Genomic DNA, 25,391 nt, shown 5'->3' with positions numbered 1-25,391 from the left:
GCATTGTACCAAACTGCCAACATACCTGACACTGTCCAGCTGGAACTGTACGTCCATATGTCTACCAGAAAGCTGACTTATTTCTTTCTCTTGCTTTTCCCTAAAGGCACTATATTCCAATTTTACATCAGACAGCTCCTTGTCTGCAGACTGCAGGACAATGCGCAAGTCATGGACTTCACTTGTTAATACTGTCAAAAAACCCAAAAATAATTTACATGCTATTTGAAAAACTGTGATAGATATAGGACACAGAATGCTACAGAACCTGCTGTGATCAGAAAGCTCTGCATGCTTTCAGTGGAATTAATCTCAAAAGTCACACACAAAAAGGCTTCATGAATGGAAAAGGTCAACAAAACACTGACTTTAAAGGTGAATCAAAAGCATTCCAGACTGTCATTTCCATAGACAAGAGAGGTTTAATCCTTTGTTTTTATTTAATATTTTCATTTTAAATACTGTATCTTGTACCTCCTTCACATTCAAAGACAGAACCATTTTGAATATTGTATACTGTTCAAGACTAGGCAAAGATTATATGCAAGCATTAAAGATTGCTTTCTTTATTAAAAAAAAAAACAAAAAAACAAACCAGTATGTCTAACACCCCAAACAGTTACTCAGCATGTGCTATTGTTGATTTTAAAACACTTAAGACACCTCAAAACTTTTAATGAAATTTTAGCATTAAAAAGACTTACAATGAGCCTTGTTTTGACTTTCTTGAAGCTGCTTTTCAAGTGATTTTATCTGTTCAAGCACCTCATGGCGCTCTTTACTCCAGTCATTCCTTTCAGATGAAAGAAGCTTGAAAAGAAAAGTAACATTTTTTAAATAGAAGGAAGTGTAGGAGTGGGTAGGTCACACACTGTAGCAATAATATAATGATGCATTAAAGCATTTCATCAACTGATTATAAATAAATTTTTCTTTAAATTCAGTATTTGGTGACTCCCTCAAAATCCCTCAAAGTCCAAGGAAAAAATAATTTATATAACTGAAGACATTACCTTATCTAAAAAGTTCATTTAAAAGCAACTCACAGCTTAGGAGCTGATATCACAGATATCAGAAGTGAGACTGATCTGGAAAGAATACAGGCCTTATTTATTTTTCTATGATTAACCAACCTCAGCAATTAAGCAAGACTTGCAAATATTTGATAGGTAGTTCTAACTGAGACCAGTATTTTCAGCACTCCAAAGTTTAAAATTTCCTTGTTACTATAGCTGTTTTCCAGAAATCATGAAGTTGGCCAAACCCAACCACAACAATGTTTATTTGCTTGTATTTAAGCTCAAGCAGGCTTGGATTCACAAGATTGCAAGCAACAAAACCAAACTCAAAACTGCAGTGTTATATGAACCTTCTCTGCTCACTCCAATTCCAGGGGGTTTGGATTAGATGACCTTTAAACCAAACCAAACTATTCCATGATTTTAAATCCTCGCCTTCCTGCACAGCCCTGAGTTATGATGTTATGTAAATCTGTCAAAATGCAAGTAACATTGCAAGACCTCACCAGACAACACAGCAGTATGGCTGTATGATAGTTACATGAGCCCTATATTACATTGTTCTCTCACCTCCTGTATTTGTACAGAGTGATGCTCCAGTTTATTAATATGCTGCTGGAGTTTCATATTCTTGCTTTCCTCTTCATCCAGCTTTGTCTGCATTGTGCTCAGTTGCTCCTGTGATACAACAAACACTCAAAATTAGAGCACCCATCTTGCACTTTTTTTCACATGCCATATGGCAGTCTGTGCTTATTAAATATAGAAAGTCAACAAGTTCCTATTTTTATGACCTGAACCAACAGAAAACAGAACACTCAAAAATCAACTGGTATCTCAAGTAGCTGATTTCTCCTGTTTCTAACTTAACTGCCAAAACACAAGAAAATCCATCAGTGAATACAAGGACTGAATCCAATAACACATAGCTTTCAGACACATGTTTACCTTGGAAAAATAAGGCTTAAAAAAAAAATTATTCAAAACATACACTAGTTAAACTCCTTACAGGATCTCTGCACTATGGTAAGCATAAGGGGTTTTGGTTGTTGTGCCACAGTTTTACATGCACTGAAATTAGCTCCAGCTTCTAGAGATTAGTTCAGAAAAATTTGTAGTGCTCCTCTATGTGACAAAAGACCTCCCCTGCCCACTAGAAAAGATACAAGACAATGTATAATGGTGGACAAGCATTATTTGGCAGGTTTCTTCAAATAATGCAATATTATATATTAAGCTTGTGTATTGTTCCAAATGTAGCTGTCAGCTTATAAAGAGGACTCCTCAGAGACAAGTTATCAGGTTTAAATAGAAAAAAGTATGAACATTCTGCAATAAACTACTTATGATATTCAACCCTCAAATCACTTCCAGTATTTTTGTTGTAAATCCTCTTTCAAGTACAATCTATAGAGAAATGTTTAATGTTAAGTATTAATGAGGGGCTTCAGTTTCCCATGCAAATTAAAATGCACTTGGTGTGGGGGAAGTACTTCATGGCAAAGCCTGCTTTATTATAAAGTTGCACATACACTTCACATTTTATTCAGAACATTCACCTGTGCCACTTTGAGCTCCTCAGCAATGGCTTCACATGCTTGTTCATTCATCTCTGGAGGAACTGGCTCTTTTAGAATGTCATCCAGCATCTCTTCAGAATGCTGATAATCTTCAGAATTATAATCTGGGCTTATTCGCGGCACAAGGCGAGACCTTAGCTGGTAAACTCTAGCTGGAGTGGTTATACTCTGTTACAAAGATTACAAAGCAGTCTTTATTTTAACTGTAAAATGAAATTAAAACTTTGTCTGGTATTGTATTTTATTAATTCTATAAGCAGAATAATTAAATAAAATGCTTAAAGTGGCTAGTTCTGAACTACTGTTACTTTGTCAGATTTGTCATCTGATGACACTAGCAGTCATTCAGTTAATACTCCAGAACAAAAAGTAGCCTATTTGGTTAATCACATATGGAGAACATTCCAGAAAACTAGTTAGGCTAAGGGATCACACAAATGATCCCTTAGTACAGTCTGTACTCTTGCATAACTCCGGAGTAAGTATGTGTGGCCTTAAATAAACTTATTCTCATACCTTAAGGCTTTTTCTACGTAGCTGAGACGCTTCTAGGCGCTTGTGTGCTTTGGTTGCCTCCAGAATGTTTTCAAGATGCTGGTTTGCTTTCTGAAGGGATTGAAGCTCTGATTCCAGTTCCATATGTTTTTTCCTGTTTAGGAAATATTTTGCTACTGTCAAAACTACTCCATGAGTATGCCTTCCTATCAGTAAGGATACACTGCAGTATTGCCAATGAGCAAACTGCAGCTGAACTTTTACCCAAACACCGAAATGCATTATTTTGAGAAGAAAGCCACTACTGCTGTATAAAAAAGTAAAAAATAACATATAAAAAATTCAAAAGCTAAGCAGCTTATTTGTGCCTGCATAATGAAGCAAGCAGATGGATAACTAAAACATATCAGAAAAAAAATCCATTACATAGTAAGAAATAAGCGGAGAGCTCTGCAGTTCCTTTTATGAGAAAGTGATATCACCCATACCAATATGGTTTTAAGCCTTAAAATGTTATCCAGTTATATGAGAAGTCTAAACTGGAGCTTGCCAGGATTAAAGAAAATCCTTTAAAGACTTATTTTTTTTTTTTTTTTGGAAGTGCTGCTCTGTTAAGCTTATTTTGCCCTCTCAGAGTACTTTAGCTGAAATCCAACAGTTGAGCAGAAATTTAGGAGTAATTTTCACTAGGTATTTTGCAGAGCTACATGATGTTACTGTGATAGTTGCCCTTACTGTCATAATGGTAGGGTCAAAGTCTATACACAAATGGAACCATACTATTTAATCTCTTGGCAGTTTAATGCAATCATTTCCCCTCATGCTCTTGGCATCTGCAGCAAAACTTAGGGAACAGAGCAGAAGTTCTGACTGCAATTGGACAGCAGAAAAATTAGCATATGTTGTTTTTGTGAAATTGCTACTTTACACTACTTTTATTCAGTTACAGCATATATTTACCTGTATGTTACTCTGAAACTGGAAACAAGTTTAAATTTAGTGAAATTTAGTGACTCATGAGGCTGAAAGACATATTTCCGTTTGACTGCACTCCACCAAGAAAATGTTGGTAATTGATAATAAAGTGCATACATACTAACAAAAAAGCAAGACATTCACAAAACATGAAATACATAAAATAGAAATCCATTTAATGGGCAGAAAAATAAAATAATCAATATATAAAAATATAAATAAACTACAGCAATTAATGATATGGAACAATTAATGGACTGCTGAATTGATAACCTGTGGGTCATAATACTATTATTTATAAAGTTAATGGGATTTGCTACACAGAAATCTAACAATAAAAATACAGATTTGTACAATTGCCTAAAAGAGCAAAAAGGATATTAAAAGATACTTTAAAAAAATTGAAGTGGGGAGGCAAAATTGTGCCTGATGCTTTTAGAATTACACTTTAATTTCACTGAGATCAACAGAAAGTAACTTTGTTAGGTACAATTAAAATAATTTTTTTAAAAAATCAGGTCACTTTTGCCTTCCAGGTTTGCATTACATTTGCTGGAAATGCTATTTTTCTTCTATCTGTAGTTACAAGACCTGAATTTTTCAGAAATTAGGTTAATCAAGTGAAGTAATGTATTATGCACATGCATATGAACACTGAAGATATTATTAGTGAGGCCATTCCCATTATCTTGTGCTGCCCTCCAGGAGAACAATGACAGTAAATTCTTTACTATATTAATAAGGGCAAAGTAGAGCCTTACCTCATGTTTAGGGATATAAATGTACTACTGACACCATGTCTTGGCTCTGATTTGAATTAAATCTTTGTTCCCATAACAAGTCTCAAGATAACAGTTTTATTGCCTTCTTAAAAAACTTTGAGATAAAAAATTAACCAACAGGTCAGCCAGAGTTTTCTCAGGTGCTTGGATTCTACATTTATGTTGACTCAAACTTGCAGACTTTAAGTGATTATATGAAAAATTACTGTTGCACAAAACCAAACCCCCAAATACCCCTCTCATTCTCCCCTATCCCATCAACTCCTACTTCCTGTCAGTGCCTCCACCTAATATTTCAATTACTGAAATCATCTGCTCTGCATGGAAACGAAGCCAAACTCTCCCAGTGCTGTAAAGCAGGTGACTACCAGAATTAAAGGGTATGTCCATCTCCTGCATGGTGTGAAGCATTTTTCTGCATCTTACTATGAAGAGTGGCTTTGGAAAAGACAAGGAAACCTGCAGCAGTGCAGATGTACCTTCAGATTTCATGATGGCTGTTCCCTAGTCTGGGAATTAGCGAGTTCAACAGGAACATACCACTGTGTGTGCATGCCGTTACTCTTAAGCTGGCCCTTTCTTACATGCAAAGAACAAGCCTAGTCGGTATAATCAGGATCTGAGTCTTTCAAAAATCGATATGAATAATGACTTAAAACCACTGAATTACAGATATCTCAATACTGTTTTTGTCTCACTTGGTTAGCTCTTTAAATTCTTCGTATTCTTGCTTCGAAGTTGCCAGCTCAGCTTGGGTCTGCAGCAGATGAGCTTCCAGCCTTTCGACAGATGTTAGCGAGTTGCCTTCCACTGACACGGTGGTGGAATGTAAGCGCTGAGCTAAAGAACAAACACAGACCCTCTGAAATCACACAGTAGTTCAAATACCTAAAGTTTTACTAGAATGAAAGCCTTTGTCAGCTTTTGAACAGCACAGCAGCAATTGAGATTGACAAAAATAGGTACTGGCAACATTGTCCACATGAAAACCAGTAATAGTTAATATTACTGCTGTCTTCATGATAACTAAGGAGCACAAAATGAGATTATAGATGAGTTTCACAAGATGCAAATCAAAATTTCCTATTGCCGGGAGATCAACATAAATACAATTAAGTAAAATTGTTTTATCAGTCTTCAGGTACCACTTTGAGGAAGCCAAAAATACATCAAGACAGACATTTTCAACACTGTGCTGCACATAGCAGAAACACAGTAAGCACATTTATCTGTAAAACATTAGCATATTTTTACCTCCAGTACTTTTCTCTGTGGCTGAAGCTTCCAAAAAAGCTTCTTCTAGCTCTGCAATGGTCTGAGCATCAATTTCATGGGCCTTTTTAACCGATTGCAAAGAACGAAGTTTTTTATTCTCTTCTCTGAGATTATGGTTCTCCATGGCGTACTTTACAATTCGTGGGTGTTGTTCCATCTGTGGTAATCAATATTTTGTTCAACAGTTTTTATTTTCCACACAATGCTATAGCTATCTAGCTGTTACTCTACTATCTTTAATAAGGATTAAACTGTAGTAGAAAAGGAAAAGAGGCGTTCCCCACAGTGGTTAAAACTACTCAGTTTTTCTTTGGTTAATTTTCTCACTGCCTTGGAATCTACTCTCAAGACAGTGAGTTTTCATCTTATGTGTTTACTCTTTTACTGGTAATAAAGCAGTAAGATGCTTTTCTTGCTGCTCTCAATACCCTTTTCCATTTTAACTTTGAACTTTGGCTTTCTTAATGCCATAGTAATGGCAACTTCCTTGCAAGACATAGTAATGTTTCTATAGTCAATAAAGGACTGTCCTAAACTTCATTTCTTCTCCTCTTCCCTATCCTTTGAAGCTCAATTATGAGCTACAGATTTATGCTACTCTGCCAAGACATTTACTCCTTTTCCCTACTTGTGCTTGGAGGAAATTGTTTTTCAAGAATTTGCCTTCTCTCTTGGGTTTCTTTGTTCTTCAGAACGTCCTCACAAATGATACCACACCTATCAGACACGTGAATAAACCAAAGCTGTTCTTCAAACAGCTCCAGGACCACATCACCCTTCATATGTCCGTATGGCATGTGTATTATCCTTCAAAACCTGCTGCATTATTGGCATCCTGCTGTCTTTCCATTTCAACTGGTATCACAGAGGCTTGAAGTCTGCCATATGAATGAGGATTTGTGATTTGGAGACTTCCTTGAGTTGCTGAAAAGAAACTTCATCCTCTGCCTAACCCAAATCAGGTGGGATTGGCAAGCTCCCACCACAACATCACTCTTACTGAACTCTCCTCTTATGCAAACTCAAGCTCTAAATGCAGTCATTGTTTCTTCCATAGGGAAGCCCCATGTGTTTGAGATGCTTCTATAAGGCAACCCACCACCCCATCCTCTGCTTTTCTGCCTGAGTTTCCTAAAAAGCCTGTATTCACCCATCACAGGACTATAACACCTCAGCTACTTCACAAAAAAAAATTGTTCCAGAAAAGAAAAACCAAAGACTTTACCTGTTCTTTGAGTATCTGCACTTCCTTCCTCAAGTCACTGAGGAGATCATCTTGCTCTTTTGGCAATAACATTCCACCAGCTTCTTTATGTAACCTCTCCAAACGAACAATATGGTCTTCCCGGAACTTAACTATCATTTTACTGGACTGAACAAATTTTTCCTTCTTGGCACACAGTTCTTCTAGCTGCGCCACTTTTTCTAATAAATTCTTAGAAAGTACATACAGATTAGTGATGTAATATACAGATTAGTGAATTTTTAAGGTGCACATCTTACATACATATGTATGTACAGACAGACAAATCATGCAAAATCTCAGTTAACAGTAATTTGGTGAATACATAGACTATCATTTTTTGCAGATTTGTAGAGACCAACAGCTCATAGCAAGAACCAAAATTACAGAACGTGTTGCAAAAATTGTACTTAGAAACTTCAATATGATCTAGTAGAGTAAGTGTTAAGCACCTCAGATGCACATCACTAGAGTGGCTATTTTAGTTAATTTTCTTAACTCAAAGAATGCAAACCAGTAAAATTACTGAGAACTCTTTCCATCTTAGAAAAGTAAGAATTCCTTGTAAAAGCGAAGTTCCATTCACTGAGAAATCAGCAAGTTGCACTTCAGATGGAATTAGAAAAAGAAAAATCCATTTTGGCTGTTTCAGTACTACACCATGACCAAAGAACAATAAAATGAGAATGACTAGGATGTTTGCTTCAAAAAACACACTGTTGATTAAAACACTTAAAATTCAGGAAAACAGAAGCCTGTTCTGTTCATTTTTTTTAATTAGAAAACCCAAATAAATCCCCCATACCTTAAAATTAAATATACTATCAAAGCTATCCTATGGTTTGTCAGAATTTGAAAGACAGAATAGAAACATAGAATTATTTCAGTTGGAAAATACTTTTACGATCATCAGATCAAGCCATTAATCTACCACTGCCAAGTCCACTACTAAACCATTGTCCTTAAGCACTGTAGATGTTACCTAAACGTTATTTGACTAAATTCCCTTGTTACCAAGCCTTGTTATCTTTGGACAGAGTATTTTTATTCAAAGTCAAGGAAAATCATTAAGAGAGTGAGCTTCAATATGCTCACTGGTCTCTCACCAGAAAGTACACTGAATGCACTTAGAAATATCAGTGTTTTCTTACCTTTTTTTCACCTTCTGATTTCTCCCAGAACAACATTGCTTCAAGAAAGTTGTTCATATAATTTATGTTGTTCTTCCCTTTTTCAACAGCATCTGTAGGGGAAGTCAAAGAAGCAAATGCCATATTTATTAAAATACCACTTAGCCAGGTTTTTCTACATTTATAACATGACAATTGTGTAAAGTAAATGCAAATAAATTCTTTAAACAGTGTAATTCTTCCACAAAGATCATGTGCCATACCCAGAGCACACAGTTTAGACAGTCATTCCGAGTCACCTGCAAATGCTGATAAAGAACAGAGCTAATTTACATAATTCTATAATTAACAAAGTTGTTCAAGCATTAAACAGCCTTGCAATGGACTTTTATTAAAGTAAAAGAATCAGTCTGTTCAGCTAAGCATATCTATAAAATGCAAAATCCCTCTAAAATTAATTTGATAACACTAAGCCATTATTAGCATTATTAGTACAGTTTGTACATATTAAAAGTGGACTGAGTGGTTTATGAGAAGGAAGTTTAGGAAAATAAGCTTGAATTATGTGGACAATTAGTGGCTTAATCTGGAAGGAAAGTGTCCACACAAGGGATTAAGAGAGTTTAATAATCCACTTAGAAATTAATTCAAAATAGCGTGTCTGAATATTCTACTACAGACAAGTCTACTTATTTATGGAATATTAACCACTACAGTATTTAGGTGCATGATAGCTACATTATCGTGATTTAATATATTTTAAAATGCCATCATTTTAAATGTCAATATTCATATATTTATGAAACATGATTCAGTGTCCTACCTCATCTCCGACTTGTTTTTACTGGTTGAACATGTATGCTAACATAGAAGTACTTGTTCCTTAGGAAAACTCAAGCCCAGATGCTTTCTATTAGACAAGGCTTTCTAACTTCTGTCATAACTTCTGCTTTATCTTCTATTTCTTGGCAAGGTCAAAAAAGAGTTGACTCACAAAAACAGTAAGAGTTACAACACAAAGTTTATGACCTTGCAGTCAAACATTATCAAGCAGCACATTTCAGTGAGAAACATACACACTGGGAAGCTCTGCTGAGATTTGTATTGCAGACAAAATGGCCTAGTGAGAAGCTTATGGAAGATCACCTAAAAACTCTATTTTCACCTTATACTGAAATCAAATGTCTGTTGAAATTAAGCATCCCTCTTAGGTTCTTCTGGAAGGGGCAAAAAAGGGAAAAGTGGGAAGAAAATCCAGCCCCGAGCTTAAGAAGAATGCAACATTGTGCCTTCCCTCTGACTTAAATGTGCAAGGAATCACATGTAAATTTTTGGTTACTTAAAGAATTAGGCAGCATATATCTTAAGAAGTGGAAGAATATCTAGGTATCATATAATAAAACCATAGTCCAAACCATACCCAAACTTCTGAGGAAGAAAATAAAACCACATTAACAATTTCTGCAAGGTAGCAGATACAAGTACAGGAAATAGGATCCATAAGCAAATTGTGACCCCTGTACATCAGTCCCTACAAAAATATTAATTGTTCAGAAACTTAATGAAGGCCCTCAACCTTCTGGGTTACAGAAGTAGCAAGTTCTCCCTCACCTCCAATTCTTACCTTGTGATACAGAAGTATTGCACACAGATGGCAAGTTGGAAGTAAGTTGAGCAAGCTGCTCTTTCAACTTCTTGACCTCAGCTTGCAGCTGGCTCACATTTCCTTGTGTATCTTCATTTACTACAGCCTTTTATAAATAGGAGAAAATTAGAAAAAGGTATAAATAAAAATTGTACATGATAAGAGAAAACTCAAAAAATGCAAACCAGTAAAATTACTGAGAACTCCTTCCATCTTAGAAAAGGAAGAATTCCTTGAAAAAGCAAAGTTCCATTCACTGAGAAATCAGCAAGTTGCACTTCAGATGGAATTAGATGTTAAAAAAATGTAATGTTTTTGCAGAATTTTGCCTGGACCTTTTTCACCAACAAAGCAGTATACATCAGAGACAGAGTTTCAGCTAAATGCCAGCATGCTTTTAAAACACCCACTCATGAAAAATTACATTTTGGGCACTAGAATTAATATAGAACAAGTGAATAGAAACAACATTGAATCAGAACGATTTTTTTGTCAATTTGCATTTTTAGTATAGATTTACTTTTTACTTTTCTAATGAAGTGCTCTGAGAGCAAGCAATGAATATGTGCTGTTAGCAGCCATTACTTAGTGTCCAGCTGTTATCCTTTATTCCTAACCAAGAACTAAGAAGGCCTTTTCAAAAACATTTGGTCTTTAAAAAAAACACAAGGCAAATTAATGTTTTCAAATAAGCGAAATCAACTTAAATTAGTGAAAGCACAGGAATACTTCAGTGAAGCTACCTTGCATGCAGATATGTAAGTTAAATGACAAGTGTCTGTTTCTACAATAATGACATAAAGTAACTTTCTTACCTTGTTTTTAATCAACTTCGCTCTCTGAGCAAAATTAAGAGTGGACAATGTTTCTCCGAAACACTTGGATCCTGGGTGAACATTTGCAATTATACACGTTTTTGCATTACCACCAAGAGAATCCTATTTAAAAACATGGAAGATAGTTTTATTTGCATGTTTTTGATGACAATAGGAAGCCATCACCCAAAAGATACTGTGTATCATTTTGAACAAATTGCAGAAATAATTTAACAAATATCCACACAGAAGGTAAGTTTCTCAAATTTTATTTCAAATGTGGGTATAAAGGATGTGACTGCAAATAAAGACAAAATTTAGGGCTTCAAAACCCAGATTATATTGAGATATTTTCTTCACCTTAACAGCAGGGAGAGGAAAAAATTCTAAACAACTGCAAAAATAATTTTGGTAATTAGCAGATTAGTGGTAATACTACTTTTAACATCATCTGTTCGTTGTTCCAACCTACCTTCCTTCTGGTTGCAACTATCAAACAAAATCACAAACCAACAGATTCTTGACCAAGGATATAAAAGGATCATCTCCTTTTTACATGCACAGCATTTCTGGCTGTTAAACAAGTAGCTTTCAAATCTCAACAGAAGGCAGCATTCATAGCTAAGGACTAAAAGTCTGGTACTACAGAATAGTCCACAAGCCTTGATGGCATTCTCACTCTGTAGTAGTGAAGCTCATGTTTGTAGACTTCTTTGCAGTAGAGACACCTCAGAAAAAAAAAAAACCACTTAAAGTAACAGCTCACAAAGATGTAATTCTCTTCCAATTTTTATGTATTTTGGGTTGCATTGGAAGAACATAATTCCTCAGTTTCATCAATCTACACAGAACTGGGATGGAACACTGAGAAATTTTGCTGTGATCAGAATACTGTGTTGTAATACAGATACTGTATGTGCACAAGTACTATATTATAATACAAAAATATACTAAAGCCATTCATGTACTCTTCACAAAATTTTGGTGAGTGCTGACATCCAACAAATCTTTGACTGCTTATGTCTTGGTTTTGTGTTCATTTTGAAAAGAGCCTATAAGCTCTCAGGTAGGCAACTAAATGTAACTGATCTTGAACCAGACCAACCCTAAGCACACATAAGCTAATTTTGGAAATCACAGCAAATGTATCAAGAAATCTCTAAATACTACACTTTGATAGACATTATTTCCCAAATTATAAGGATGAAAATGTGCTTTTTTTCCATTAAAACTTCCAAGTATGTATGTAGTAGTAGCAGATGAGAATAAATAGATTTGTCTTCAGTTAACAGCAACAGATTGATCAGAAATCTGTTTAGGCTAAAAAGATAATTTTCAATCTTTTTTCCACTTGCCCAATATTGAAACAACTTTAGTGCACTGGAATTCAGCTTTTAATAGTTAAAAAGCCGAATGAAATCTATTTTTCTACATCCCAGGTAGCAGATAAAATCCAGAGGATATATATTACCCGTAGCAGAAAAGTGAGCTTGGAATTCCGGTAACCAATGTGTCTCTGTTTGCCATTGTTCACATCAACAAGTGCTGTCATTACTTGGCCCAGGCAGCTTAGTGATCGATTGATGTTGCCTGCTTCCTAAAAAAGAGGAGGGAACAAGAGTGAATGGATTTGCTGGAAGGAACAAGGCACTGCATCTGAAAGGAGAAAGATGCCACAGATACTACAGAACTAACCTTTAGCCTCATTCCTTCTGTGTGAGTGTCTTTCTGTCTCTCAGATCCTGCCAAGTCAACCAGATTGAGCAGGGAAGACCGAATGTTAACAACCTCGTTGTTTTTCTCCATGGATTCCACTGTGATAGTGAAAACTGCATGTGACCTGGAGGATTCTCTGTTCATGGAGGTCGATGCTACATGACGGTTTCTCCAGCCTGTAGTTAATACCTAAGCATGAAAGAGACATCACAACTTCAGCTGTACTCTACATACAGGTGACATAAGCAGCTGTAGACACAATTCCATGCAACAGCTTTTAAAAATCTCAAGGACAAGGACTTTTTTTACAGTTTCCCAATGTAAGTATTTTAAAAGCAAAGAAGATATAGCTACAGTCAAGCTTAGTAGTAGAACTTGTTATAATATTCACTTCTTTTCTCCAAAAGTACCACTGCTGTTTGAAAGCATAACATACCCTATTACTAGGGTATGTTAGCAGCACACACAGTAATAATTAAAAAAAAAAAATTAAAGTCACACAAGTACTATGGAGAAATAAACCTGACAACTCTGGAACACATGGAGCCCAGTTGGCAGGAAATTTAGTTTTCTGTGGCTATTTCAGAGATGTGTAGGGGAAGCACTGGGGAAAGATTACTGTAATTGCCATTCAGGTGTTCCAAACTCTAAAACCTTTCTGATTTCTTACAGGTATGAGATAGTCAGGAAGCATTGACTTAAATCAGATTTTTTTATGTTGTGTTTTGAAGTAGGAAGATAGGGGTAGAAAGCATCACAGACAAAAAATAAGCAAAAAAATGTGCTTTAATCCAAGAGGAATATTTACCATGTAAGATTTAGGATCAATAGTCCAGCATTAAAAAGTGCCAAAAAATACCTGGTATGCTTCAGCAGCAGATGACAACACCTGTTCAACAGCACCATCAACAAAGACTCCCTTCTTGATGCTTTCTCTGAGAAAGAGTCCAGCTGAAGCAGAATCTAGCAAGTCAAATATCTGTTCATTGTAGATTTCAATAAATGAGCATTTGCAGAGAAAACTCTTTCCACTGCCAGCCTGAAAAACACAGTAATTTACACTATAAACAGATTGGTTTTATTAAATCTGTCATTGTATGGCAGCAAGTCTCTTTTCACATGTATCTGAAGCTATTAGATTGCATATATATTCTGCACACTATACATTCCTGATGCCCAGGTGACAACCAACATCCAGAAACCTAGATGCATTTTTAAACTCAAAATATAAGCACACTTCTGTCTGAAGAAACTGTACTACAATTTGGTAAAGTACTAGATGCAAGCATTTCTCATTATTAAATTTGAGGCAAGATGGCAATAATCTTGGTAACTTAATGGCTGCACACCCAGTTTGCCAACCTTGGCTAATCTTTACTGTGAGACATTACTTTACTGCAATAGGAATTACAAAATAAATGTACCTTTTTCTTTTCCCGCTCAATTAGAAAAAATAAGTATTCAAAGCTCCGTGGAATTACACCTCTCAGACTGTGAGTGAAATTATCAGAATCAGATGGTCCTAAAGAGATTTTTTAATTAAAAAAATAATTAATTAGTAGTACTCAAGAGTAGTGGGTGACATGAGGAATACATCTCAAGACAAAAAAAAAATTAAGAAACCACTGAAAGATTAATCTCTCATGCACTTACCCATCATAGTAAAGGTTTTTCCTGACCCAGTCTGGCCACTAACAAAAAGAAAAAAAAGAGTGAGATTAAACTTTATTCTGAATTTTGCATTAATCTTCGTCTTTTAAGGAGAAGTCAAAACTTAAAACAAGAAAACAAAAAATTTTCTATACTGAAGACAAGGATAGAGAAGCAAGCTGAGAAATCAGTCAGCTAAAAAGGTATAAAAATAGAACAGCAAATTTTACCAAGATAAATTAGATTTACCATTAGATAAATCCCATTTTGTCTCCCTCACCACCCACCATTTCCTTCCTCATTTCTGTTGGAAAGGGAAGTTAGCATTAAAATGAAGGCTTTCAAATATAAACATAAAACTAATTTTTGGGTCAATCTTTAGAGTTTTATGTCACTCAGGATATATCTGGATATAAGGATATATTTGACTTAAAAGTATTTTTTTTTTTAGATTTTTTTTTCTAATGTAGATATTAATCATGCTAGAGAAACTTCAGGGCAATTTCATTTCATTTTTCCACATTTGTATATTGTAACAAAGTGGACTTCAGTTTTGCAAAAGCTGTGCTACACTACAAAAGTAAGGTTTTGATTAGATTAGCCCTTTAAGTCCCCATTTTCTGACCAAAGTTCTTCCTCAGTTTTCAAAATAAAAAATTATTAAGTTAATATAACAATATTCATATTACTAGTCATGGATGTATTTCTACATTACAAATATTCTAAAAGTTAAAATTATCATTCATGAGTTTTCCCACAGGCAGCCAAGAGTCACTGAAGAGTTGAGCTGACCAAATGTCAAGTTAAAACAATTCTCATTCCATTTTACCATGGACATACTGAAAACCACTATCTTTCTCTTTAACAGTACAATGAAACTCCCACTTTTGAAGTAAATAATAGTTGGATTTAAATGTGCTTACATCCACATTATTAGCCTTAAGTGTTAAAAGCATAACACCTACATACAGATTCCTCCAAAAGAGGGGCAAGGAGTACCATCCAATACTGCAAGAACATTCCTTATGCTATGCTGCAGCAAGGAAGCACTTTTAAAGTTTACTGTAACATCAGGCAGGCTCTGGCTCTTAAAACCCCAACTACTTATTAGCACGATCTTCTTAAAAGTCACCATTGCATGAAAGGACTGTAATGGCTACAAAATCACTTACTATGCGAAGATGGTTCCATTGTAGCCATTCATACAAGACTCAACAATGTTTTTAGCCACAATTGAGAACACAGACTCCTGGGGACAAGGAAAAGAGAAAGCACTTGGCACTACCTCTTTAAGTATCTGTTGTATCAGTGTTTCCTATGTCATAACTTTATAGTATATAATAGGTGCATTAAGGTTAGACATGTACGATAACCCCTGGAATTCTCACAGCAAGATGATACATGCTTAGTCTCTGTGACATAAATCGCTCTTTCTGAAAAAACTGTATTTCTTGATAAACTCAAAGAGAAATAATAAAATTCAGCATCATAGTAACAGCTTCCAAATACATAATAATAATTTTGATCCAGTGGTCTTGATTATGTTATGCAATTTTTACCATCAGTAGGCCAGGTGCCTGTGACACTTATAAAATCTAGCTTTCAATATTTGCCACTGTGCAATGGCACATTCAACAGACCAGCACAATTTAGTCTCATCTATCTTCACATTTTTCTCTTAGATCTGCAAGAAGAGCCTAGAGCAGGTGAAGTTTTTGGGAGGCTTTGTTTTGTTTGTTTTTTTAACAGAGTTTAAATGGAATTGGGAGTCCTAGCGGAATTAAAATTATGTTCAGAATGTCAATCACCATATTATAGAAATTAAATTGCAGGATTTTCTTTCCAGTATTACTTGTCCCAGGTGAGCAATGCATCCATTTAAAAGGCAAAAGTAGAAGAAGGAAATACAGTAAATAGAATATAAACTCTGAAGTTCCTTAAATACAAATGTGCAGGGCCAGGAGTTGAATTTGATGATCCTTGTGAGTCCCTTCCAACTCAGCATATTCTGTAATTCTGTGAAATAACATCTTAATATCAGCTACTGACTGACAGTTATTTTTATACATTTACCTCAATAGGCAGATTTTCTCTCTATGGTGTTACCATAATGTTTACAGATAAAATATTCAATTTTAATTCAAACTCCAATTGAAGAAAAAACCAGCTAAAAAAAAATCACATCAAAACTGTTAGAGAGCAGAATTTAATGCAGCATCATATACTATAACAACATATTTCCAATCTGACCACTGAAAAAATTAGACCTAATGCACTAACTACATCTTTAGAAAGGCTTAGCAGAGTAGTTGCCAAAACTTGGTTGAAAATAGCAGTAGTTATGAGATTCTGGAAATTATTACCTGTGTTGTTTCCATATTTGCAACATAATCAAAAGTGAAGATCTTTGGCTCAGGCTTTGAGTGCAGGCGGATAGTATTTGATGAAAGGACAGATAAACATAGGCCATCATCTCCATCGGTTAATGCAGTTCTGTCTGAAGGGGGACGCACTCTTACAAAAACTTTGATAGCATCACCTTCAACACTAAATAAATGTTTATGCATTAGATTGCTTCCAAATAGATCAGATGTCTGATAAAATTAAATTGCAACAATCAGATGAAGCATATGAAGCCTTACAAAGGTCTGTCCAAAAATCATACTACTTTTAGACAAAATCAATAGAAGTAAAAATGTGACAGATTTAAAAAACAAAGAACACACAGTTACATGCAATTTATTGCTGTTGTACTTAGCTTTACCTCTAAAAGAACACATTGCACAGTGAACATGAGATGCTCTTCTTACTCCTGGAAGCTTTAATGGACCAATGGATCAGATAATGCTATGGTCCAGCAAAAAAGTTGTTAACATTTTTCTTTGGTGCTCACAAGAAGGGGAAAAAGAATCAATTCTTGATCAATGAATCAAAAAAAGCATAGCAAGTGCCTGCATCTAAAACATCCCTAACCAATTTCATCACATTTATCAGATTTAATAAGTAACTGTGGATGACTTACATTAAGGCTCTGAAGAGTTCTGCCATAAATACCAATACACCCATAAAATATTAAAGAATTAAATTCTTACATGAAGTGGTAGTAATCTTGGATTTACTTTACTTCATTCTGTTCCAAAAGTTTTAGCAGGAGGGTGTTGTAACTGCTATTTTTACTTTTGGTAACAGGAGAGAAGAACAGTTTTAGAAGTGGGGAAAGGTCTTCATGAATGAAATGTGCAGTTGGGTAGTGACAGAGGAAAGGGTTCAGAACATAAGCAGCAGCTGAAAAAGGGAAGATGTTATACTGGATTTAAGACACACCAAATTAATTTGCCAAAAGTACTTTCGTTATATAACATTATTCTGAGTTGTGGCACAGTTTACACTTAGAGGAGGGCTTTTTGGCTTTTGTTTTAGTTTAGGGCTCCCTCACAGGACTGAAGTTCCTAGTGGGATATTTCTTCATATAAACTCCAGAGCCCAGCTGCAGAATTAGTGGACAAATGAAAATTTATTGCATGGCAGCATTCCAAGAGGAACCCAACATGTCAGCTTAACAGTTTTATTATGAGTACATTATTTTTAAAGCCTGTAAAGATATTAGGAGAGAAAGGCAGCAATCTTAGGCAGGTAAAGACTGAAATAAAAACTTTAAATTATGTCACAAAGTTACGCTAGGTTTTGTTTGTACTTTCTGTGCAATATGATTAATAATATATGGGAACTGGCCAATATTATTTTACCTAGCTGAGTTCAACGAAGATATTGAAGAGTCACGCAGATCTCCTATAAAAGAAAAGAGACACACAAAAATTAAAATAAAATTACTGCTCAAAACTCCTCACTTAAATAGAAAATACTGTAAGCAGTACAGAAGGAAATAAATGGAGAGCCTTATAAATACCTGTTTTATGCATGAACAGAACTGCATTAAAATATTTGGTAATTACCTTCCTTTGGCAGAAAGATTTCAGTTTGTTACAGAGGAAGAGAAAGCTCCAGTCCTTTAATGTGGACATTATCAATGTGCCATTTGTTTACTCTGGCAAAAAGGAGGCTCTGGGAGAACTTATCACTCTGCAACTGCCTGGAAGGAGGCTGGGGTCAGACTCTTCTCCCAGGTGACAGGACAAGAGGATGCAGCCTCAAGCTGTGCCAGAGGAGGTTCAGGCTAGACATCGGGAGGAATGTCTTCACTGAAAGGCTGATTAGACATTGGAATGGGCTGCCAGGGAAGTACCGGAGTCACCATGCATGGAGGTGTTTGGAATGGCACTCAGTGCCACGGCCTGGTTGACAAGGTGCTGGTCAGTCATAGGTTGGACTCCATGATCTCAGAGGTCTTTTCCAACCTCACTGATTCTGTGAGTGAGGCTCATTTTGCACAGCTTCAGATTTCAAGGAGACAGCACATATTACCCCATAGGTAGATAAAGTGACTTATTTTTCACTTAAGGGTGAATGTAACATGAAAACACATAATATAGTCAAAATATTAACTAAGTAACAAAATTGTATTTAGAAAATAAGCAAAATATCAATGAAAGACAATGCCTCAAAATATTCCAATAATAAAATATTTACAAAATCCTTAAAAGCACACAGGTTTTTTTTTGTAGGAGGATTACCTTTAACAGCAGAATGAACGACGATGTGCAGAGATGCCTACCTTCTCTTTGACATTCATACTAACTAAATATCCTACTGCTGCATGAGCTTTTTACGTGCTGTTTTGACTTACGCAACATCTGAGAAATATTTTAACTTCTAATTAAGTAATTTATTCTTCAATTGCACAAGTTATCGAGAGGAGTGCAGTTAAAAACTGAAATCAGACCGATAGGTACGTGCACAGCCCTGGGAATAGCCTAAAATTGTGTCAACAGAGGTTTGGGTTGGATATTAGAAAAAGGCTCTTCAATTAGAGGGTGGCTGGGCACTGGAACAGGCACCCCAAGGAAGTGGTCACAGCACCGAGCCTGAGAGAGTTCAAGAAGTGTTTGGACAATACTCTCGGGCACACGGTGTGATTGTTGGGGATGGTGCTGTAATAAAAAGGTCTTTGTTCATTAAAACGAACATTGAAAGAAAATAAGAATTTAAACTGAATAGAGAATTTCAGACTGTGAGAAGAGAAAGAGAAGAAAAAAAGGGGGGGTGGTTTGATAAACAACAAGTATTCTGCTTAAGAATTGTGCAAATGCAGCTAGCACAGAAGATTGTGTAACTAACTATATACAAGCTAACTTTTAGGCCAAGGACAACGGGCAAAGAAGATAAGGAGCCGCCAAGGGCAGAGAGAAAAAAAAACCCTAGCAACCAATTGACCGGCGCAGAGTACATCGAGAGAAAATACGTCAACCGAAAAAAAAGGGGGGACTATAAAAACAAAAAGGTCAAAGGGGGAAGGTGCGCCGTGGCAGAGTGGAGACTCCCCGGCCGCCCAGCGCTGTTTTTTTGCTTAATACCGCTTGCTTAATAAATTCTTGTTAATTGATTTATCTATAATTATCCTCCCCAGTTGAATTTGTCCATAACAGTGCCGTGCAGGGCCAGGAGCTGGACTCGATGATCCCTGTGGGTCCCTTCGGACTCAGCTTATTCAGTAATTCTGGGAAAGGGCCAACTCCCAGGTATCCCGACACCCCCGGGGCAGCGCTCTGAACCCCCCGGAGCATCTGCCCCCCCGGGGGGTACCGAGCCCCTCCGCACGGCTGCACCTGGCCCCACTGGTTCTCCCACGCGGGTGATGCCCCGCCAGGGCACAGGACAGCGCGGCTCTCCCGGCAAGAGCCATCCCTCAGTCCCCCGGTCCCCCCGCCTACTCCCTAAACCGAGGGCACATCCCCAAGCCCCTTCTCAGCCGCTCCCACTCACCTTTCGCGCCAGGAGCCATGGCCACTCCAACCCCGGCAACTCTCGCCCGCCCTCCCTCTCGCCTGCCGCTCCAAAATGGCGGCGCCTTCGAATTTGGCGCTCAGTGGCGCGGCCCCGCCCCCTGCTCGCGCCCGGCGCGGGCGCCGCCATTTCGCCCGGCGCGGGGGTGCACGGCCGTTGGCCGGGAGCTCGGGAACGCAGGGAAGCGCGCGCGGCGGCGGCCATGAGCAAGAGGAACCAGGTCTCCTACGTGCGGCCGGCCGAGCCCGCCTTCCTCAGCCGCTTCAAGCGGCGGGTCGGGTATCGGGAGGGCCCCACGGTGGACACCAAGGTAAAGCGCGCGGCTGGGCGGGGGCGGCGCCCGCTTCTTGGCACTTCCGGGCGTTCCACCAACCTTGATGCCCGCTCATCCCCGCTCCCTGCCTTCTCGCGTAGTGGGGGGTGGGGAAGCAGCAGCATTCCAGGGTTTTGTAATGCAAGGGGGAGCCGTAGTTACTCGCTTAAAACTGACTGAAATCGTAACTTGGTTTTGCTTGCGTGTTGGCGAATCAAAACAACTGCAAGGCTGCCGTGGCGGCCTTGCGGAGCAGCCGCTTCGGCCTTTCCGTGCCCGAGGGGCCTGTGGGGGCACGGAGGAAACAGCGGTGATGTCCGAGCTTGAACTGGACTTTAAAAAGCCCAGGGCAGTGGAGGGGGAGGGGTAGTGTGGGAAAAAATGTTCTAAAAGTATGGTAAAAAAAATTATCGTAAGGGATAACATGGGTTCAAACTGAAATAGGAGAAGTTTAGGTTCGATATATGGAAAAAAATTCTTAACTGTGAGGATGGTGAGACAGGTTGCCTAGGGACGTTGTGGATGCCTCATCCCTGGAACTGTTCAAGGCCAGGTTGGATTGGACTCTGAGCAACCTGGCCTAGTGGGAGGTGCCCTTGTCCACGGCGAGGGGGTTGGAACTGGATGATCTTTAAGGTCCTTCCCAACCTAAAACATCTTGCTGTAGGTCCGCGGTCATGAACTGTGTTGTGATGGCTGGAAAGGCAGGGTGGGGGCGGTAGGGTCTGAGCCAGCTTGTTAAAAGGCAGCCTTTCCTGAGGCACAGGGTTTTTTTTCTGCTTCCGATGTGATTTAACATGTGTTTCCCTCTAAATAGGATTTTACAGGATACGTTAAGAAATGAACTTATCGTTTTATACATATATACATACATACGTACATATATATATATATTCAGTAGATTACAGTAATACTGTCTATACTTTTTCTTATAATATAAAGTTTTCAGGTCCTCTAATATTGCCAGACTTCAGGTTGCTGCACTGAGGTTTCCATGCCAGAAGGTTTATTAAAAAAAAAAAAAAAAAAAATTACCCCAATTGATTCGTCTGTCCCAGTGCACAAGTTAGAGAGAGCAGAAACAGGAGTATGATCTTTCTTGTGTCAGTGCTGCTTACAGTGATTTGTTTAGCCAGGTTTAATAACCCAGCCACCATGGACCCACATTTCCCTTTGTGCTGCTTTGAGTACAGCATGGAAGGTTCAAGTTTGGACCCTTGCATTTAAAGCTTTTCTTAGTGTTGCACAGCAGATAGTGCTGCATGGTCAAGATGGTGAAGAAAAGGAATTAATTTCTTGCTTTCCAAGTTCCTTCTGGTCTCTAATTGAAGAAGCCCATGCACCCATGCTAATGTTTTCAATGGGAAGCCGTGTCTCAGTGATAGAATTGGAGTGTCCTTTGGACAACGTGTGTTGGGAGGGCCTGGCACTGGCAGCTTTGCCAAGTCTCCTCAATAACCTTTCTGCAAAAGTGAAACCAAGGAGTACTGACCCACAACTGGAATGATGATCAGAATGGCTTTTATTTCTCTCTTGTCCAGAGAGAGCAGCTTCCACTTGCCGATGATGACAGTGACAATGGCAGTGACAAGGAAGATGAGCAGCCTCAAGTGGTGACACTGAAAAAAGGGGACTTGACTGCAGAAGAAGCAATGAAAATTAAACAGCAAATCAAAGAGGCCTTAAAGTCAAAAGAATCAGGTGAATTTCAAACTACTAATTTCTTGCTTTGTGTGTTCAAAGAGATAACCCACAAAAGCGAGTCTGATACTTGCTCAGCTCTCTACTGTTTAATACTACCTTTGATTAGTTCTGAATTTTTCACCTAAATAATTTGCACCTGTGGTTCCTAATCTCAAGTCATTAAGTACATATTCAGGCTGTCTGGCTTTTTATAATGATGTAGTTCTGTGCTTCTTGATTGTGCACCATCCTCCCTCTAAATACTCCCTTAAATTATTTTTTTTTGTATTTTTGTAAGCTAATTTTTGTTGTATTATTCCGGTGCACAGTCTTTTGACATCACCTGTGATAATTTTTTAACTCATTGACTAGTTCAACCAAATTTGACAGTTGAGTGGATGTTTAAAAGCTAATTGTATGAGTTCATGAAAGATTGTCAGGACAGAGGGATTCAGGTCTGTGCTTTGGTGAAAAGAATTGCAGATGCGTGGCTTGGGAACATGTTCACTTGCCTGACTGGTCCATATGATTACTTGCTTAAAATCAACCCCAGTATGTGTTGTGACTTGCAAATATATTAAGCAAGATAAACAGATGATACAATAGTGCCAAAAACCAGCAAGGTCCAGAAAAAGAATGCTTCTCTGTGTCCTGGTTTAGGGCAAATGTGGGAGAAAACCTCCAAAAAGGGGCCCCCCCCAGAAAGCAAATCCCCCCACCCAACCGATTTGGGGAAAATTTCCTTGGAGACAAGTGGAAAAAAACTGTTTATTTAACAGGCAAAGCACTCCCCAGCAGAAAAAATGAACAATACCAGATGACAAAACTCATTCACCGCTCTGAAGAGATGACAAATTCAGAATGTGTCTCCTAGGGGTGGTCGCTCTGTTATCAGTCCCCCCGGCACTGGGAAAGGCTGCTGCCCAGAAAAGGCCCCGATGGCCACAAAGTGCGAGCTCTCAGTGCTCCCCAGGACCCCAGTCTGGAGCAGGTTCAAACAGTTCTAAGAAAAGGGAAAGAAAAGACAGTTCAGTGCAAACTTCCCTGCCTCAGCTAGCTAAACTAAACTAAAAAGCAAAGGAGGGCTCTGTTCTGCTCTGTCCATGCCCAGACAAAACAATCCAGTGCAGCATGTGGAGGAGGAGTGCAGTTTCTGATAACAAACTCCATACTTCTTCTCCCTGCCTTTGCTCTCAGAACCAGTCTTGAAGGCACAGAATATAATATCCAGCATAAACAGAGCAGATGACTGGGGATACAAACATCATAAAGTCACCCTAGGATACTCTGCCACAAAGAATGACACACAATGGAAAGATGGAAGTGGTGTGGGAGGGGCTGCTGCAGTTTTACAATAAAGATGAGAAACTACAGCTGATGGGTACAGTTACGTTAAGAATTTCTCTCAGTATTCATCATTCAGGTATGACTGACATAAGTGCTTTGAGTGTCCAGAAGCTTCAATCATCACACAGGGTGTGATGAAATGTAGCTTTATCTTTTGCTGACAGAAGACCTGACAAATTGAATGTAGCTTCTGTTGTCTCTAGTGGAAATGTCTTGACAATTAAGAATATAGGAACTGGAACCCCACAAGTATAAAATAGAAAGGTGAATCATAGAAACTGGACGTCTTCTGTGGTTATCCATTATGGCTATTTACAAAAGCTGCCAATTGAATTTAAAGCACACTGTGAGGCCTAGCAGATGGCTGTCAATAGGACATCTTTAGCTTCTCTCTTAGTCTGCCATTTGGATTTAAAAATTCAGGTTCATGCAATCTCTTTGTAGATGTATGTGTTAAAATTAAAATGGTATAAATGGAGAAGTCAGTAACAGAAGTGGGAGAAAATATGTTGAGAATCTTATATTTTTTGAAAAGCAGATTGATGAGAAATCTTATTTTTTAATAATGTAGGTTAGCTTGAAACTAAATAAACCATGTCCTATTTTCTGCAGGTAGATATGTATTTGTTAGGTCTAAGCAGGTATATGACTTGAACTCCTCTGAGAATATATGCTCAGCTTTGGGCTTACTTCCTGGTGTCTTGTTATTGAAGTGTAATGCATATAGATGCTTGGTGTTGCAGTTTCTAAAGTCATCACAAAATTTCTTTTCACCCTCCTAGTATTGGGAGAAGTTTCAACTTATTGGAAAGAAGTATCAGGGTTCTTTCTAAGCATTGGCTTCCTTTTCATATAAGTAACTTGAACTTTGAGTGATCACAGTAGGAGGAAAAATGATTTTGTAAGGCTGGGCAAAAAGAAGTAGTTGTCCGTGAGAATCTATTGAGGTGGAGTCCATGCTGTGAAAAAAGTCCAAAAGAGCTACCAAGCTGAATACACAATGTGAAATGGAACTGTGTTTGAATGGAGTGACTGAACTTACTTGGTGGAAAAAGACATCCCTAAGACATAATTGTATGTAGTGAGGATGGCAGTATTGAGTCCCTGTAGGACTTTGTCACCTCTGCTTATTACCCCTTCAGCCCTTCAGTAATAACTTGCATTTGGAGGAAAAAAATCCACAGAAGTAGGTAGCAGGAGTGTTGGGGACTGCTGCCCTGTGTTCTGCATTATTGTGTTACTATTCATTCATCTGCCTTTGCAGTTAATATGAGGTCTTGGTGTTCTTTTCCTTTTTATGGCTTATGGGAATAAACAGGTAAGCACTACTGTGTTCCTCTGCTATGGAGAGAACCCAGTGTGAAATTTCCAACAAAGGGAGGTGTGACTATGCTACAACTTGCTGAAAGGCTTTTTTGCATTTTGGGCCATTTTTGCACTGTAAGTCTGACCTCTAGAATTAAATTTTGATTTCTAGTCTGAGGCAGGTTTTCAGACAGCTGTTTACTTCCAGTTTAATAAAGAGAGTTTTGAATAACATGAGACTTTATTTTAATATTTTGGCTGCCAATTCTGAAAATGGGAAGTATAAAGAGAGTTTGCTGCTGCATGACTTAGTTGCATTTCATGTTGCTTTGGTTTTAATCCCAGAGTTGAAAGTAAAATTAATTTAATAGCTACTAGACCTTATTATATAGTCCCAAATCAGATTGTTAGTGAAATTACAGGAAGCTAAAAAGGTAATAGGAAAGTAAATTTCCCAACTGATAATCTTCCTTTCCAGCATGCATAAATGCTGAGGCACTTTGATAGATCATAAGAA

The 25,391-nt window shown here is 37.8% G+C and overlaps 2 protein-coding genes across 5 annotated transcripts in view; one reads left to right on the top strand and one right to left on the bottom strand.

The window, feature by feature from the left end:
- Positions 1 to 20,279, bottom strand: part of KIF15 (kinesin family member 15) — a 34,517-nt gene extending 14,238 nt beyond the window's left edge. For both annotated transcript variants that reach the window (XM_053957848.1, XM_053957856.1), the window contains exons 1-20: positions 20,206 to 20,279; positions 18,072 to 18,114; positions 16,689 to 16,872; positions 15,498 to 15,574; positions 14,329 to 14,366; positions 14,100 to 14,197; positions 13,535 to 13,714; positions 12,655 to 12,864; positions 12,431 to 12,556; positions 10,960 to 11,082; positions 10,124 to 10,250; positions 8,521 to 8,612; positions 7,352 to 7,561; positions 6,106 to 6,283; positions 5,550 to 5,691; positions 3,116 to 3,248; positions 2,579 to 2,767; positions 1,590 to 1,697; positions 705 to 810; positions 26 to 191 (exon numbers count right to left, since the gene is read on the bottom strand). In XM_053957848.1, coding sequence (XP_053813823.1) covers positions 26 to 191; positions 705 to 810; positions 1,590 to 1,697; positions 2,579 to 2,767; positions 3,116 to 3,248; positions 5,550 to 5,691; positions 6,106 to 6,283; positions 7,352 to 7,561; positions 8,521 to 8,612; positions 10,124 to 10,250; positions 10,960 to 11,082; positions 12,431 to 12,556; positions 12,655 to 12,864; positions 13,535 to 13,714; positions 14,100 to 14,197; positions 14,329 to 14,366; positions 15,498 to 15,574; positions 16,689 to 16,872; positions 18,072 to 18,114; positions 20,206 to 20,224 — 2,549 coding nt within the window. In that variant the 5' untranslated portion in view covers positions 20,225 to 20,279. The remainder of the gene's footprint in view (positions 1 to 25; positions 192 to 704; positions 811 to 1,589; positions 1,698 to 2,578; positions 2,768 to 3,115; positions 3,249 to 5,549; positions 5,692 to 6,105; positions 6,284 to 7,351; positions 7,562 to 8,520; positions 8,613 to 10,123; positions 10,251 to 10,959; positions 11,083 to 12,430; positions 12,557 to 12,654; positions 12,865 to 13,534; positions 13,715 to 14,099; positions 14,198 to 14,328; positions 14,367 to 15,497; positions 15,575 to 16,688; positions 16,873 to 18,071; positions 18,115 to 20,205) is intronic.
- Positions 20,280 to 20,382: 103 nt separating this feature from the next.
- The window catches only part of KIAA1143 (KIAA1143 ortholog), a 93,763-nt gene continuing 88,754 nt past the window's right edge, over positions 20,383 to 25,391 (top strand). For all 3 annotated transcript variants that reach the window (XM_053943393.1, XM_053943401.1, XM_053943383.1), the window contains exons 1-2: positions 20,383 to 20,536; positions 22,081 to 22,240. In XM_053943393.1, coding sequence (XP_053799368.1) covers positions 20,429 to 20,536; positions 22,081 to 22,240 — 268 coding nt within the window. In that variant the 5' untranslated portion in view covers positions 20,383 to 20,428. The remainder of the gene's footprint in view (positions 20,537 to 22,080; positions 22,241 to 25,391) is intronic.

Source organism: Vidua chalybeata, chromosome 1, assembly GCF_026979565.1.
Source record: "Vidua chalybeata isolate OUT-0048 chromosome 1, bVidCha1 merged haplotype, whole genome shotgun sequence".
Lineage (NCBI taxonomy): Eukaryota > Metazoa > Chordata > Aves > Passeriformes > Viduidae > Vidua > Vidua chalybeata.
The sequence above is the reverse complement of the archived record's forward strand: the minus strand, read 5'-3'. Positions and strand labels throughout refer to the sequence as shown.